Source organism: Perca fluviatilis, chromosome 21 (assembly GCF_010015445.1).
Source record: "Perca fluviatilis chromosome 21, GENO_Pfluv_1.0, whole genome shotgun sequence".
Taxonomy (NCBI): domain Eukaryota; kingdom Metazoa; phylum Chordata; class Actinopteri; order Perciformes; family Percidae; genus Perca; species Perca fluviatilis.
Window position 1 is genome coordinate 1,861,609 of NC_053132.1, and position 18,418 is coordinate 1,880,026.

General features: G+C 42.1%; 1 protein-coding gene across 4 annotated transcripts in view; it reads right to left on the minus strand.

Moving 5' to 3' along the window:
- LOC120550956 (transcription factor COE3-like) overlaps positions 1 to 16,505 on the minus strand; it is a 35,212-nt gene extending 18,707 nt beyond the window's left edge. For 3 of the 4 annotated variants that reach the window (XM_039787968.1, XM_039787967.1, XM_039787965.1), the window contains exons 1-4: positions 16,443 to 16,505; positions 13,147 to 13,264; positions 5,239 to 5,372; positions 1,731 to 1,857 (exon numbers count right to left, since the gene is read on the minus strand). In XM_039787968.1, coding sequence (XP_039643902.1) covers positions 1,731 to 1,857; positions 5,239 to 5,372; positions 13,147 to 13,264; positions 16,443 to 16,457 — 394 coding nt within the window. In that variant the 5' untranslated portion in view covers positions 16,458 to 16,505. The remainder of the gene's footprint in view (positions 1 to 1,730; positions 1,858 to 5,238; positions 5,373 to 13,146; positions 13,265 to 16,442) is intronic. The other variant, XM_039787966.1, reaches the window with a different exon arrangement.
- Positions 16,506 to 18,418: the final 1,913 nt, after the last annotated feature.

The following is an 18,418-nucleotide window of genomic DNA, read 5'->3' on the forward strand; positions in this document are numbered from 1 at the left end:
GAGTTCCTGCATGGTTCCACTAATATTAAAGGTGCACTATGAGTTCCTGCATGGTTCCACTAATATTAAAGGTGCACTGTGAGTTCCTGCATGGTTCCACTAATATTAAAGGTGCACTGTGAGTTCCTGCATGGTTTCACTAATATTAAAGGTGCAGGAAACCATGCAGGAACTCATAGTGCACCTTTAATATTAGTGGAACCATGCAGGAACTCATAGTGCACCTTTGAGCTCCAGTTATGGTTTATCTCTGACTTCATGTACGGCTCTATGGAATCTCTTAAATCCTTAAATCCTGATTCTGTGATCCAGACTCAACATTAAAGCTGCCATCAGTCTGGGACGCAAACCATCCCTTCAATATTTTCACAACTAAATCTGAACATTTTCAACAATAATTTGTTTTTTCAATACTAAAAAGAACAACAACATAATATTTTTATAAAAGTCGAATATTTTAGAAAAAAAAAAGTTAGAATATTTTTAGAAAAATGTCAGGCCTTAAAGCAAATACATGTGGAAGCGCTGCTGCAGAGATTGAGTGACACAGTGTGTGTGTGTGTGTGTGTGTGTGTGTGTGTGTGTGTGTGTGTGTGTGAGTGTGTGTGTGTGTGTGTGTGTATGTGTGTGTGTGTGTGTGTGTGTCTGTGTCTGTATGTGTGTGTGTGTGTGTGTGTGTGTGTCTGTGTCTGTATGTGTGTGTGTGTGTGTGTGTGTGTGTGTGTGTGTGTGTGTGTGTGTGTGTGTGTGTGTGTGTGTGTGTGTGTGTGAGTGTGTGTGAGTGTGTGTGTGTGTGTGTGTGTGTGTGTGTGTGTGTGTGTGTGTGTGTGTGTGTGTGTGTGTGTGTGTGTGTGTGTGTGAGTGTGTGTGTGTGTGTGTGTGTGTGTATGTGTGTGTGTGTGTGTGTGTCTGTGTCTGTATGTGTGTGTGTGTGTGTGTCTGTGTCTGTATGTGTGTTGTGTGTGTGTGTGTGTGAGGGTGTGTGTGGTTGTGTGTGTGTGTGTGTGTGTCTGTGTCTGTATGTGTGTGTGTGTGTGTGTGTGTGGGAGTGTGTGTGTGTGTGTGTGTGTGTGTGTGTGTGTGTGTGTGTGTGTGTGTGTGTGTGTGTGTGTGTGTGTGTGTGTGTGTGAGTGAGTGTGTGTGTGTGAGAGAGGTCAGGGTCTGAGGGTTAATAGGATTTAAATGTGTGTAATTACTGCGACAGCAGTGTGAAATGAAACACCTCTTAAGATCTGCTGCAGACAGAAAGACGAGAAATAAAGAAACAGAAGAAGGAAAGGAAGGGAGGACGCAGGAGGGAAGGAGGGAAGGGAGGACACAGGAGGGAAGGAGGGAAGGGAGGACACAGGAGGGAAGGAGGGAAGGAGGGAAGGGAGGACACAGGAGGGAAGGAGGGAAGGGAGGACACAGGAAGGAGGGAGGAAAGTAGGACACTTTCAGTGTCTTGTGCGGGCCAATAAACTCCTATATTGGCTTTTGATTCAGCCAATCAGAAGAGGTTTTGAGCGTCAACGTTTTAAGCTGCGTAAAGTTGGGACAGATTCAACTTTGTGTGCTCGGAAACGTCAGAAAACAGGAACCGTGAAATAAAAAGTCTACTTGTGCTACATCAGGGGGTTAGTCTGCCTGTCTGCCTGTCTGCCTGTCTGTCTGTCTGTCTGCCTGCCTGTCTGCCTGTCTGCCTGTCTGTCTGCCTGTCTGCCTGTCTGCCTGTCTGTCTGCAGCAGTACCTGTGTAGACGAAGCGTCCTGGAGCTCCTTTACAGAACTGTTTGGACTTGTAGGACAGCGTGACCTCGACGACCCCTGGGATGTGACGAGGAGGGGTCTGCACCCGGATAGCATGGGGGGTGATCAGCTGGAGAGACAGGAGAGACAGGGGGAGAGAGAGAGACAGGAGGTGTTACAGAAGAACTCAGGAGTAGTACATTTCCTTTGACACATAGGTGAAGAAGAGTGGGGAGACTTTGATGAAGTCTCATCTGAGGAGAGTTTAGGATGAGGACGGTGTGGCTGTATATACCGGTATGACCGGTAGTGTGTATGTACAGTATATATATACTGTACATACACACTACCGGTCAAAAGTTTTAGAACACCCCAATTTTTTCAGGTTTTAATTGAAATTCATGCAGTTCAATGTCTTATTGTACTCTGAAATGAAAGAATTGAACAAATGAACAATAAGTTAAAGAAGAAATCATGGAATCAATTTATAAACCAAAATGTATTCTAAATGTTTGACTCCTCAAAGTAGCCCCCTTTGGCAGATATAACAGCTGAACACACTCGTGGCATTCTTTCTACAATGGAAATCAAATATTCTTCAGAAAGTTCTTCCCAACTCTGTTGCAGAAGTTCCCATAAATGTGTGGCACTTGTAGGTTGCTTTGCTTTCACTTTTCTGTCCAGTTCATCCCAAACCAGCTCAATGGGGTTTAAGTCTGGTGACTGTGCTGGCCACTCCATGTTTTTAAGCTTACCATCTTGTTCTTTTTTGCTAAGGTAGTTCTGGCATAGCTTGGACTTATGTTTTGGGTCATTATCTTGCTGTAGGATGAACCCCTGACCAACTAGGCGCATACCAGAGGGTACTGCATGGCGCTGTAAAATGCTGTGGTAGCCGTTTTGGTTCAGGGTGCCTTTCACTCTGTACAAATCACCGACCCTGGATCCAGCAAAACAGCCCCAGACCATCATGCTTCCTCCTCCATGTTTGACAGTTGATGTCACACACTGAGGAACCATCCTTTCGCCTACTTGACGGTGTACAAAAATCCTGCGTGATGAACCGAAGATTTCAAATTTTGATTCATCAGTCCATAACACCTTCTTCCAGTCTTCAGTAGTCCATTGACGATGTTTCTTGGCCCAGGCAAGCCTCTTTTTCTTATTCTGACGTCTTAGCAATGGCTTTCTTGCTGCAGCTCGACCTATCAAACCGGCAGCTCCAAGTCTTCTCTTTACAGTTGAAACTGAGACTTGCTTATTACGACCACTATTAAGCTGAGCTTGAAGCTGTTGTCCTGTGAGCCGCCTATCACGCAAGCTGTTGACTCTCAGAAACTTGTCTTTTGATTCTGTTGTGGCTTTGGGTCTGCCAGACCTCTTCCTGTCAGAGTTTCCCCAGGTTCTAAGTGCCTTTTGATGGTGAAGAATACTGTACTCACTGACACCTTGACTTTCTTCGCAATTTCTCTGTAGGAAAGACCAACATTCTTAAGTGTTATGATGGTCTGTCTCTCTTCCATTGTTAATTGCTTTTTTCCCGCCATTTTAATAGCAACACACTACTTTCTGCAGTACAATACTGTTCACATAATGCTCACGAGGGTACGATACCACAGTGTGTTCCAACAATACTTTTATACAAACAGAGGGGGTTGTAAGTAATCCAGACCAGTTGGGACACCTGTGGGAATTGGTAGCACCAACTTTCAAAGCTTGATCAACCTCCATTGCTGCATAACAGCTTTACGTTGTTAACCCATTTCTTGTTCCCTGAAAAAGGCCTTTTTGTAAAATACTGAAATGTACATTATTTTTCAGTTTTGGGAAACCTTACTTTTTTTTAACCTCAGGCAGTTCACCACTTACCTTTGTACCATTTCAAGCTATTCATTGGACTTGAACTGCTAAAATTTCAATAAAAAACTAGAAAAATTGGGGTGTTCTAAAAATTTTGACCAGTAGTATATGTAAGGAGATAACATAGGCACAGGCTAATTACTGATCACTAACATGCTAGTTAACATCAGTAATTAAACCTAAACAGTTAATGGAAGTCCAAACTACCTGTGAGCTTCTCCTGTACTATACGGTAATTCCTCTACTGTGCGACAGTAAGTCTCGTGGTTATGACCCAATCTATTTTTATAAAAGCGTCTGCTACGGAGCCATAACGTGAGCTACAAGGTAATGGAGCCTTTTATACATTGTCCTGTTTCTTTAGAAATAAACAATGGATCCCATTGACTCCCATTCATTTTGACGTCACTTTGACAGCGAATAACTTTACATCTGAAGTGTTTAAAGACTCTATTTGTCCGTTGTTTATTTCTAAAGAAACACGACAATGTATAAAAGGCTCCATTACCTTGTAAGGAGAAGCTCTCAGACAGTTTGGACTTCCATTAGCTGTTTAAGTTTAATTACTGATGTTAACTAGCATGTTAGTGATCAGTAATTAGCCTGTGTCTATGTTATCTCCTTACATATACCTACGCTCTCCGTCTCTGTAAGATTGGGAATGATTGAGATTTCTCTTGGCACAGCCCTAACCCTAACCATTGCCTAATCCTAATGCAACGCTGCCTGGAAGGCGACGCTGGGGGCTTAAAACACCAAACACCTACATGGCAGGTCTGCTTGGTTCTTTCGGGGAACAGTGCCTGAATTGGACCAAAAAGGTGCCGGGACTCTAATTCAGTAGTTGCATGACATAATCATCGCATGCATCGTGGATATATTTATATGTATATGCATTTCTTGGTAACATATGACTACAAATGTAATTTGTATGCGTGACATTAACTTGCTCATTAGCCACTGTGGCTAGTGGTTTTCTAAAATTATGCGTGCATCATTTTCACCAGCCAGAGTTTTATCTAATTAAAGTTGACTGTGGCAAAGGTCTGTTATCCTGCTTCACACTCTCTGAAGTTCTTTTTTAATCCACTTGTTAATTTGTTTTTCTGTCAACGTTGTTCTCAGTGCTGAGGTAACAATGTGTGTCCCAATTCAGACCAAATAATATGTTAGATCATCTCCTCTCTAACTGGGAGGTTTTATAAAGAATATGTTAGATCATGTCCTCTCTAACTGGGAGGTTATATAAAGAATATGTTTAGATAATTTCCTCTCTAACTGGGAGGTTTTATAAAGAATATGTTTAGATAATTTCCTCTCTAACTGGGAGGTTTTATAAAGAATATGTTTAGATAATTTCCTCTCTAACTGGGAGGTTTTATAAAGAATATGTTTAGATCATTTCCTCTCAAACTGGGAGGTTTTATAAAGAATATGTTTAGATCATTTCCTCTCTAACTGGGAGGTTTTATAAAGAACATGTTAGATCATTTCCTCTCTAACTGGGAGGTTTTATAAAGAATAAGTTAGATCATCTCCTCTCTGTGTTGTTACCTTGCTCCAGACCATTGTGATTGGTTGATTGAGGTGTGTGTTGTTGTGATTGGTTGATTGAGGTGTGTGTTGTTGTGATTGGTTGATAAGGTGTTACCTCGCTCCAGACAAGCATGGTCCCGAAGACGACCTGCAGGCCGTCAAAGAAGTTGTCTCCGATCAGGATGACGGTCGCCCCGCCTGTCGTCCAACCCTCACTGGGACTGATGGCTTTAATACAGGGAGTGGCTGCTGGCAGACAGACAGGCAGACAGACGGATAGGCACACAGACAGACAGGCAGATAGACAGGCACGCAGACAGACAGAAAGAAAGACAGGGAGACAGGGAAATAGAAATGTTAGCATCTCGTTAGGTTCAGCTGGTTAAAGCTGTAGATCAGGTGAGATGGCAGCAGGTCCATGGTTGGAAACACATTCCAGCTGACTACTGAAGGTCACACACACACACAGACACACACACACACACTCACACACTCACACACACACACACAGACACACACACACACACACACACACAGACACACACAGACACAGACACACACACATACACACACACACACACACACACAGACACACACACAAAGACACATGCGCGCACACACACACACACACACACACAGAACGTGATTTAATTGGGTCATGGCTTTTATCCGCTTTAGCTTAGTTCATTCACTCTCTCTCAGTCGACCGGTAATGACTACTTTCTCTTCTTTCAAGAGCGGCTGCAGATTAATTATAAAGTGAAATGAAGAGAAAGTGTGTGTGTGTGTGTGTGTGTGTGTGTAGCTGTGCGGCTAATCTCATCACTGAAGACTTAAAAAGACATTACAGCACCTGACCTCTATTCTGTTCTGTTCTGTTTCAGGATCAGAAGGACAGGAATCCCTGTTTGTTTATCGTCTGACATTAGGGGGCGGAGCTAGATGTAAATATTAGGGGGCGGAGCCAGATGTAAATATTAGGTGGCGGAGCCAGATGTAAACATTAGGGGGCGGAGCCAGATGTAAATATTAGGGGGCGGGGCTAGATGTAAACATTGGGGGCGGAGCCAGATGTAAACATTGGGGGGCGGAGCCAGATGTAAACATTAGGGGCGGGGCAATATGTAAACATTAGGGGCGGAGCCAGATGTCAACATTAGGGGCGGAGCCAGATGTAAACATTCGGGGGCAGAGCCAGATGTAAACATTAGGGGCGGAGCCAGATGTAAATATTGGGGGGCGGAGCCAGATGTAAACATTAGGGGCGGGGCTATATGTAAACATTAGGGGCGGAGACAGATGTAAATATTATGAACCTTTGGGGCTCAGCCCAAAAATGCCTAATAATCGGTACATCATTTAGGAAAAACACGACAGTTCCCGAGAAAAAGAATATTTCTGTAGAGCTGACATCCTGTTTTATATCCAACTGTCTTCATCTTATTTGTCTTTCTTCACTTTTAACTTTTCTTTGGGAAGCCCTCTTGAAACTGAAGGAATTGTTATTATTAAGCGCAATGAATTGCCTTTTTTGGGGACCTGCACATGCTCAAAAACTCACCAAACTTTGCATCAGGCCTGGTGAGAAATGTAATGGCTAGCTAGCTCCCACTACAAACAGCACAACATTCTGGGCCATGTAGAAAGGCATTTTCTACGGGCCCCTCCCTGCATCCACAGCTATTCATTCTAGCATCTTTTTGGGCTCTCCTCACATGAGGGCCCTGGGTAATCAGTCCCCTCCCCCCCCCAGTCTGACGCCCCTGACTACAAAACTACAAAAATGTTGGCGTAGCCCCTGCAGCATGTTTCCCCGTAGACTAACCAAAATCAGTACATGAGGATCTGTTGAGCCGTACAGAAAAGTGATGTGTATTGCGTTTATTGGGTCTCATTTTTAACAAGTTTTCTCTTGTGTCTTTAGTCTATGAAAGGTGCTTTATTAAAGCCCCAGTGTGTAACGTGTTAATTTGTTCATTGTCTGTGTTGTCCGTTCATGAACTTGTCCTTTTTCATGAATTCATTCAATCATTACAGTTTTTTACGATCACTTTGGCACTAATTTCAGAACCTTGACGTCATTTTTCATAACTCTAGACACAAAACTCATAACCAATGCATATTTTTCAAAACTAACAGTTTTCTCAATTGCTTGGATACAATCCACATAAACCTGAGATAATTTGTTCATTTAACAAAGATCACCTGTTCAATATGACACAACTTAACATCAAAGTACTACTACTATAACTGTGAAAAAAATTGTTCATACAGAGGTAATCAGAAAACGATACATCACTGGAAGCACCAGTGAAAAATTCATTCAGCTTTTCTCGTCCATAACCTCCGCCCCCTCTGGAGCCTCAGCAACCGAACTTGTAGATAATTTCAATTGTAGAATATCAACTATTATTGACACCATTGCTCCCGTTAAGGTCAAAACCATCTCTAGCAAGAAAAAATCACCATGGAGAAATGTCGCACCTGTAAGATCAGAAAAAAGAGAGTGTCGAAAAGCTGAACGCAGGTGGCGAAAAACAAACCTACACATCCATTATGAAATCTATAAAGACAGACTTTGTATTTTTAATGTGGTACTGTGAAATGCAAGGCGGACGTTCTTCTCTGAAATTATTGCAAGAAACTCTAATAATTCACGTGCTCTATTTGCTACTGTTGATAGGTTTATCAAACCCTCCAGTACCAGTAGCATCTGACCTTTTGTCCACCGAAGCGTGCAATAACTTTGCCATCTTCTTTAGTGAAAAAATTCAGAAAATTAGACTTACAGTCAGTGCATCCATATCAGCTACAGGATATGTGCTGTCTCAGTGTTTAAGCAAAACAAGTCCTCATATGACACAATTTCAAACGATACACCAAGGTCAACTGGCGGAGATTATACAAAATCTGAAAACCTCCTCCTGTTGCCTTGATATTTTACCAACTGGCTTTTTCAAAAATGTTTCGAATTGTTTGGTCTCAGATCTTTTACAGATTGTAAACATGTCTCTTTAATCAGGTATCTTCCCACAGGCATTAAAAACTGCAGTAATCAAGCCACTCTTAAAAAAGAATAACCTAGATACATCACTAATGGACAACTACAGGCCTATATCAAACCTCCCATTTTTAAGTAAAATTATTGAAAAAGCGTTTTTTCAACAAATAAACCTTTTATTGTCCCAAAAGAATATTTTGGATCCCTTACAGTCGGGTTTTCGGCCATAGCACTGAGACAGCTCTTCTGAAAATTTTCAATGATATCCACTTAAGCACAGATAGTGGCAGAACTACAGTCTTAGTTTTACTAGATCTCAGCGCTGCATTTGACACCGTTGACCACGACATATTATTAAACAGACTGGATAACTGGGTAGGCCTTTCTGGAACAGTACTAAAGTCGTTTGAATCCTATTTAGAATAGAAATTACTATGTGTCAATAGGTAACTATGCATCTGAGCGTACTAGTTTGACATGTGGAGTTCCCCAAGGCTCCATCCTGGGGCCTCTACTGTTTAATATATACATGCTGCCCCTAGCTAAAATCATGGAAAACAACAACATAAACTATCACAGCTATGCGGACGACACACAGATTTATATAACCTTGTCACCTGGAGACTACAGTCCAATACAACACCTGGCCAGGTGCATTGAACAAATCAACGAATGGATGTGCCAGAATTTCCTAAAATTAAATGAAGATAAAACGGAGGTGATCATTTTTGGACCAAAAAGTGAACGATTAAAAGTCAATGCTCATCTTCAATCAACAATGTTAAAACAGACAAAACAAGAAATCTTGGCATAATTATGGACTCTGACCTGAATTTTAACAGCCATATTAGGTCAGTAACAAAATCTGCCTATTATCATCTTAAAAATATAGCAAGGGTAAAAGGACTTATGTGCCAACAGGATTTGGAAAAACTTATCCATGCTTTTATTTTCAGTAGACTTGACTACTGCAACGGTGTCTTTACAGGTATTCCTAAAAAGTCTATTAAACAGCTGCAGCTGATTCAGAACGCTGCTGCACGAGTCCTTACCAACACCAAAAAAATAGATCACATCACTCCAGTTCTGAAGTCCTTACACTGGCTTCCTGTGCATCAAAGAATAGATTTCAAAATACTCATGTTAGTTTATAAGTCACTAAACGGTTTAGGACCAATTTACCTTTCGAATCTGCTACTACACTATGAGCCGCTGAGATCCATGAGATCATCCGGGACGGGTCTGCTTGCCATACCCAGAGTCGGAACAAAAAAGGGGGAAGCTGCGTTCAGCTTCTATGGTCCCTACATCTGGAACAAACTACCGCTAAACTGTAGGTCGGCACCTAATCTCAGCTCTTTTAAATCAAGGCTGAAGACCTTTCTTTTTAACACTGCCTTTTTTTAATTCATTTTTGTATTTAAATTTTATTTTTTATTCATTAATTTTTTATAACTGTTTCCTCATCTGTTCCCAATTTTTATGATATTTTTAACTGTCTATATGTCTTGTGTAAAGCACTTTGAATCGCATTGCTGCTGAATTGTGCTATACCAATAAAATTGCCTTGCCTTGCCTTGCCTTGCCTTACTTCAAAAGGCAATTCACACATTACATTTCAGATGATTGTCTGTTCATTTCAATACAATCATCTAACTATCAATCCATACAACTACTCTAAATGATAAGTAGCTGTTGCATTACTCTTAATGACTAGTTGTATGGAAACAGACAAACAATATTCCATGTTTAGATCATGAAAGTTTCAACATAACGAGATTCATTGTCACCAACTAGCGTGGAGCATGAACCAATCAGAATACAGTATCTATGGATATAATATTTCATCATCATTCTTTACTGTAATGTACTACTGTTTATCAGACACTGTTTCTATGCTCCCATGTACTACCTTTACTGTAATATACTACTGTTTATCAGACACTGTTGCTATGGTCCCATGTACTACTTTTACTGTAATGTACTACTGTTTATCAGACACTGTTGCTATGGTCCCATGTACTACCTTTACTGTAATGTACTACTGTTTATCAGACACTGTTGCTATGGTCACATGTACCATCTTTAAGACTATTTACTGTATTGACAGTACTGCATTGTATGCATGCAGGCCCTTGGAACTGCTTGTCCAATTCTGCTAACTCATTACTGATGATTGAGATATAAAATGTATATATTTGTAAAGTACTGTATATATATATATATATATATATATATATATATATATATATATATATATATATATATATATATATATATATATATATATGCTCAGTGGCCAGCAGATCAGACTGGGGTTGTACCGTGCAGCTATCAGGTATGAATGTGGAACTGTGTGAATGTGACAGGTCTTATCTTTGCAAATGAGAATTTGTTCTCAATTGACTTAGCTGGATACTGTAAATAAAGGTTAAATACAGTAAACATATATATATATATATATATATATATATATATATATATATATATATATATATATATATATATTATTATTATTATGATCTGAGGATCAAGAATGGAGAGTTGTTCAGCCGTTACATTTTTCACTTTGAATCTTTGGTTTTGTCTTTTTAATTATGACTAAAAATGTGTGAATGTATCAGAGTCCCGACTAACATGTGACTCCAGACCTGTGATGATCAGTGTGTGTGTGTGTGTCTCTCTCTGTGTATGATGATCAGTGTGTGTGTGTGTGTCTCTGTGTGTGTGTGTGTGTGTGTTTTCTCTGTGTGATGATCAGTTGTTGTGTGTGTGTGTGTGTGTGTGTGTGTGTATGTGTGTGTGTCTGTGTGTGTCTCTCTCTGTGTGTGATGATCAGTGTGTGTGTGTGTGTGTGTGTGTGTGTGTGTGTGTGTGTGTCTCTCTCTGTGTGTGATGATCAGTGTGTGTGTGTGTGTGTGTGTGTGTGTTGGTCAGTGTGTGTGTGTGTCTCTCTGTGTGTGTGATGTTCAGTGTGTGTGTGTGTGTGTGTGTGTGTGTGTCTCTGTGTGTGATGTTCAGTCTGTGTGTGTGTGTGTGTGTCTCTCTCTGTGTGTGATGATCAGTGTGTGTGTGTGTGTGTGTCTCTGTGTGTGTGATGATCAGTGTGTGTGTGTGTGTGTGTGTCTCTCTCTGTGTGTGATGATCAGTGTGTGTGTGTGTGTGTGTGTCTCTCTGTGTGTGATGATCAGTGTGTGTGTGTGTGTCTCTGTGTGTGATGATCAGTGTGTGTGTGTGTGTGTGTGTCTCTCTGTGTGTGATGATCAGTGTGTGTGTGTGTGTGTGTGTGTCTCTCTGTGTGTGATGATCAGTGTGTGTGTGTGTGTGTCTCTCTGTGTGTGATGATCAGTGTGTGTGTGTGTGTGTGTGTGTGTCTCTGTGTGTGATGATCAGTGTTTGGAGGCAGGCAGAGACTGTCTCTTTGTCTCTCATCGTGAACACTTAAACGTCTGTAACCGGTTCCAGGAGATGTACTTAACGGGAGACTCTAACTCTGGAGGAGGCACAATGAAGAGAGAGAAGGCTCAAACCCACGGGACTCTGCTGCGCTCTGATTGGGAGGGGGTCTCCATGGTTACCGTCTTTAATTAGGAGGGCAATTAAAGAGGTTGACACGCACACACACAGACACGCACACACACACACACACTGTCCTCTCTGGGGACGGGGAGGCGTCTGGTCTAACTACCCACAACCCACTGGGGTGACTTCTCTTCAAAGAGCGAATTATGCTCCTCTTCCTCCTCGTTACTCTTCGGCTTCTTGCTCAGCTTTCTCTGGTTCAGATGTTTTAGGATCCAGGTTTTATAAAAAGATCAACTTCAGACTGAGAACTGCTTCTGCTGGACTCTGACCAATCAGAAACCTTCCTGACATGGTCGACTTCTGAGGGAATGGAAGGAGGAGCTTCCAGTTTTAAACTGAACATCACAGTGTCTGTTTACAGTAACTTGCAGTTAGAAAATTCCTTGAAATCTTTAAAGTTATGCAGCAGAATGTGTGCATTATCCTGCTGCGTTTAAGCAAGAAAACTAAAACATGGTGGTTAGGGTTAAACTGATGATGTACTGTTATGTAATGTAAGGTTCACAGGAGGAGATCGTTAGTTAAGGATGTCAGTTACGTAAGACGTCAACGGTGACTGTTGGCTTCACACGGGGCACCATCTCATGAGTCCTGTTGGTTTGACCCGTCCATCACCTCAAACTCCTTCACACAACTAACTGCGCCACATCGGCGTCTCTGCTCCGTGTTACCAGCTGGGGAATGTAACGAAGTACATGTACTCCAGTACTGTACTTCAGTCCAAATGTTGAGGTACTTGTACTTTACTTGAGTCTTTTCTTTTCATGCCACTTTCTACTTCTACTCTGCTACAGTCTGCATGTGTTTCTGTGTTTGCATGTGTTTGTGTATCTGTGTGTGTCTGTGAGTGTGTCTGTGTGTGTGTGTGTGTGTGTGTGTGTGTGTGTCTGTGTGTGTGTGTGTCTGTGTGTGTGAGTGTGTCTGTGTGTGTGTGTCTGTGTGTGTGTATCTGTGTGTCTGTGTGTGTGTGTGTCTGTATGTGTGTGTTTATGTGTGTGTGTGTCTGTATGTGTGTGTGAGTGTGTGTGTGTCTGTGTGTCTGTGTGTGTGTGTGTGTGTCTGTGTGTGTACATGTGTGTGTCGTTGTGTGTGTGTGTGTCTCTGTGTGTGTGTGTGTTTGTTTGTGTGTGTGTGTGTGTGTGTGTCTGTATGTGTGTGTTTATGTGTGTGTGTGTGTGTGTGTCTGTATGTGTGTGTGAGTGTGTGTGTGTGTGTCTGTGTGTCTGTGTGTGTGTGTGTGTGTCTGTGTGTGTGTGTTGTCTTTGTCTCTGTAACTCTATGTCATTGTAAATGAGGGCCGCTGAATAAAGGTTAATGAATGAATGAATGAATGAATGGATGAATGGATGGATGGATGGATGGATGAATGAATGGATGAAGAGATGGATGAATGAATGGATAAATGGATGGATGGATGGAGATTTTAAACCTGCATACCTTCAGACGGGTCCAGTCTGCGGGCTCGGCGGCCATGTTTGGAGTTGTTGTGTACGAACATGTTGTCGGAGACGGCGAGAACGTGGCCGTCTACGTTCACCGTCGTAGACACCACCACCTGCAAACAGAGACAGAAAACTTTATTTATTTAAGACCGACAGAGAGACAAAACAGGGCTCCTGATCTTTGGGTACAAGAGAAGAAGAAAGCAGGAGTAAGAAATAAATCTGTAAAAGAAAACGGAACAGTTCTGGCTGCTCATTACCCGGACTGTTTCCCGTGATTAAAAAACTTTAGATGATGTTTAGATCTCCATGATTTTAGATGATGCGATGTGGTTAATAATTTAATATAATGGTGTTGTGGTCAGCTCACTTGGTTAGCTAAAATGAGATATATCCAACAAAGCCATAACTATTTAACAGTTTAAACTGCTTTAAATCCACCAGAAGCTGTCGGAGCACAGACATAATGCTATGAAATGTAAATAAACACAGAAATACAATGTCTGTTAAAATGTACAGTCATACAACTGTTAATATACAGATATTGTAGCGCTGCACAATTAATCGCATTTTTATTGAAATTGCAATATGTCTGTCTGACTGCCTGCCTGTTTGTCTGTCTTTTTAACTGGACTCAACTCATAGTCCTGGACACTCCTCATAGAGGAGTGTATGTGTGTGTATGTGTGTGTGTGTGTCTGTCTGTGTGTGTGTGTGTGTCTGTGTTTGTGTGTCTGTGTGTGTGTGTGTGTGTGTGTGTATGTGTGTGTGTGTGACAGCAGACAGAGGGAAACTCTGAGACAAAGAGAAGAGAGAGGAGGATAAACCACCCCCCCCCCCCAACACATTCCCACGGATTTGTACAAAACTCAACAATTCGTACGATATTCTACGAAATTCTGGTCACATGACAACCAGTCACATGTCAGGTCTTGCAGCCGTTAGAGTTAAGTTCCAGCTTTATTCATGGTTCTGCATTGAATCTACGATGTAGGTTGGGTAGGTGGGTAGGTACGTCCGTAGGGACATAGGTACGAGCGTGACTAAGTGCGTAGGTACGTGCATAGGTACGTGTATAGGTACGTGCATAGGTACGTGTATAGGTACGTGCATAGGTACATGCGTAGGTACATGCATAGGTACGTGTATAGGTACGTGCATAGGTACATGCGTAGGTACATGCATAGGTACGTGCGTAGGTATATGCATAGGTACGTGTATAGCGTGCATAGGTAATACGCGGGGACGCATCGTGGTAACGCGTGGTATATACATAGGTACATGCATAGGTACATGCATTGTATGCGTGCGTAGGTAATACGCGATATGTGCGTAGGTACATGCATAGGATTACGCGTGGATCGCGCGTGAGGTACATGCATAGGTACATGCATAGGTACATGCATAGGTACGTGCATAGGTACTTGCATAGGTACGTGCATAGGTACATGCATAGGTACGTGCGTAGGTACATGCGTAGGTACTTGCATAGGTACATGCATAGGTACGTGCATAGGTACGTGCATAGGTACATGCATAGGTACATGCATAGGTACGTGCATAGGTACGTGCATAGGTACATGCATAGGTACATGCATAGGTATGCATAGAATGCGTGCATAGGTACGGTGCGTTGGGTAATGCGCGTAGGGTGCAACGCGGCGTAGGTGCGTGGCATCGCGGCGAGGTACGCATGAGGCATTACGCGGTATAATACGCATAGGTAAGTACATGCGTAGGTACGTGCGAAGGTACATGCATAGGTACGTGCGTAGGTACATGCATAGGTACATGCATAGGTACATGCATAGGTACTGCATAGGTACATGCATAGGTACGTGCATAGGTACATGCATAGGTACATGCATAGGTACGTGCATAGGTACATGCATAGGTACATGCATAGGTACGTGCATAGGTACATGCATAGGTACATGCGTAGGTACATGCATAGGTACATGCGTACGCATAGGTAATACGCATAGGTAATACGCGTAGGTACGCATAGGTACATGCATAGGTACATGCATAGGTACATGCATAGGAACGCGTGATAGGATACGCGTAGGTGCATGCATTCGTATGCGGCGAGGGCCACGCATAGGTATGCATACGCATAGGTACATGCCTAGGTACATACATAGGTACATGGTAATGCATAGGTACTGCATAGGTAACGCGTATGGCATGCGTATAGGTACATGCGAGGGTACGCGTATAGGTAATGCGCGTAGGTACGCGGCGTAGTAATGCGTGCATAGGTACGCGTAGGGTAACGCGTGCATAGTATGCGCATAGGGAACGCGCGTAGGAATGCGTGCATAGGTACGCGTATGTGTACGTGCATATGTAGGTGCATAGGTACTGTATTATCGCATCGCATAGGTACATGCTGTGGTATGCGTATGAAATAGCGCGTAGGTAACGCGTATAGGTAATGCGTGCATAGGACGCGTGCATAGGAACATGACAGGTAATGCGTATAGGCAATGCATAGGTACGTTGGTGAGTACGTACGTAGGTACATGGCTAGAAACGGACCCTACGCCGTAGCCTGACGTGCATCTCTCTAGAAATGCAACTTCAGTGACGCAGACCGCAACAACTGTGATTGGTCCACTTGGCCGTGGCTTGGTAGCAACACATTAACTCCTTATTTCTAGGTTCTCCTTCACCGTGAACAACACAAAATTAAGGATAGGCTAAGCTTTTCCCACCGTGAGGGGAGACACTTTGTTTCTCTGGCTCCACTGCCAGAGTCGGTACTCACTCAGAAGCTAATCCCATCACGCTCTCACTGGCTCTACCACACACTCCCATGCACACACACACAGGCGCACAAATATAAATCCTCACAACGGCGTAGGACACTGACAAAGGCTACAGCGTAGAGACTACGTATAACCATAAATCAGCCCGCTGTGAGCCGGTAGAGAGCACCGTGAGGTGACAGTACTTTCAGAGGCTGGTACACCTGAGTTTAGCAGAGAAATTTTCTCTGTATTTCTTAAAGATTTTTAATGATGGAGGGTAAGCTAAACACAAAGAAAGAGAGACAGACAGTTCCAGTTGACATCTCATATTATATCTGCAAAGCAATAAGCCTCGGGCCGCCCCACTGCAATGCATCATGGGCAGGTCCTCCAAAGCCACGACCTGCCCTTTGGGAAATGAATTCATCTTTTTGTGTGCGTGCATGTGTGTGTGTGTGTGTGTGTGTGTGTGTGTGTGTGTGTGTGTGTGTATGTGTGTGTGTGTGTGTGTGTCTGTGTGTGTGTGTGTGTTTGTTACCTGGAACCTCCGCATGTCTCGTGGGTTTCCAGCATTCTTCAGACAGTTCTGGTTACACTTTAGTAAAAAAACCACTAAGGAAGAACTTTTCAAAAACCAAAAAAAACCAACAAAAATACAATATAAATAATCAGGACTTTTACCATCGTAAAACACACTTCATTCAAAGTGGACACAAACTAAATAAAACTATCAAAAGCCATCTTCGTTCATCTTTCCACTCTTGCAACAATCACCACTCTGGTTTGGTTGAAATAAACCCTTAATTCACCCATTTACATGTGGAGATATGCTGGCTCTATACACGCTAAAAGTCCTGATTATTTACATGGAGTCTGGTGGAGATATGCTGGCTCTATACACGCTAAAAGTCCTGATTATTTACATGGAGTCTGGTGGAGATATGCTGGCTCTATACACGCTAAAAGTCCTGATTATTTACATGGAGTCTGGTGGAGATATGCTGGCTCTATACACGCTAAAAGTCCTGATTATTTACATGGAGTCTGGTGGAGATATGCTGGCTCTATACACGCTAAAAGTCCTGATTATTTACATGGAGTCTGGTGGAGATATGCTGGCTCTATACACGCTAAAAGTCCTGATTATTTACATGGAGTCTGGTGGGTTTGGTGATTATCATTGTTAACTTTATTCTTGAAAGGTTTGCCTGTAAATCTGACATGAATCTGAACTTTGGGCTGATCCTCGCTTGTTTATTGTTTGTTGTTCATGGTTATATTGATGTTTGGATGGGAGGGGATCACAGGTGTTTCCACGGTAACGGGTTGTAAACACACACACGGATAAAGGACAAAAGAAGACAGAAGTCTCCGAGGGGCTCTGCAGTATTGATTACCCAGCCTTCCTTGCTGCTTGTCTCTAATGAGGCTACAGAAGGACAAAGTGCTGACACACACACACACACACACACACACACACACACACACACACACACACACACACACACACAATGAACAGATGCTCTGTAGACACATCAACCTTGTAAATGACGATCAGCATGTTTCAACAATTCAAACCGTCCTTAAATGATATTATTAATCTCTAAACAACATTTTAAACTGCGACAACATATTAGGGTCATTAAAGGGTAATAAATATAATACAGAGCCGGAGGCCGGGGGTAATATTTAGAGATTTAAGCAGTACATTTACGAGAATTTACAGGATCAGCTCAGATGTTCTACTTACTATAGTATAGTATTTTGGCTGTGGTTGATGACCTAATCATAATATATACCATCAGATTCATCAATAAGGAAAAATACTCGTGATTTTAGCCCAGTATCAGAAAGAGTTTTTTGGGCATTTCCGCCTTCTGGGACCCTTTTTTGGATGGTTTTAATGCTTTGGAGGCTTTCTTTGACACTTTCAACGCACTTTCCTACGTACTCACATGCTTTCCTCCTCTGGTTTGCCTGTTTGTAAAGCATAAAGTATAAATTATCACCCAATTCTGTGTTACATCTAGGCTTCTAGCTAACTTCATTCTGTTATTTTTCGGAAATTTGATTGAAAGAAACCCAGATTTCTGATATAGAAACTTTGAAAACGGGTCACATTTGACCCAAGGACAACAGGAGGGTTAAGTGATGGATTCTAAACATCTGAAATGTAGAATTTAAATGTTTTTGTTTAAAAAAGGCAGTTGTTTAGTAAAACTATCACTGCTGGAGCTGTATATTTTACCTCTTTATGGAGACTGGTGTTTTAATTTTGCGCTGGTCAGGAGGTACTTGGCTTAAAATAGTAATTCAAAGGGGGTACAATATGGAAAACAGTTTGAGAACCACTGCTCTAAGTCACATATAAGTGTTATTTTCAAGCACCTAAACAGAGAGTTAGATTATTAATCTCTAATCAATATGTACAACATGTAAATTAAAAAGACTGAAGAAATTGCGCGTGAATGCTGAAAAGCTGACGCTACACGGGACTGGATGGCTTTAATGAGT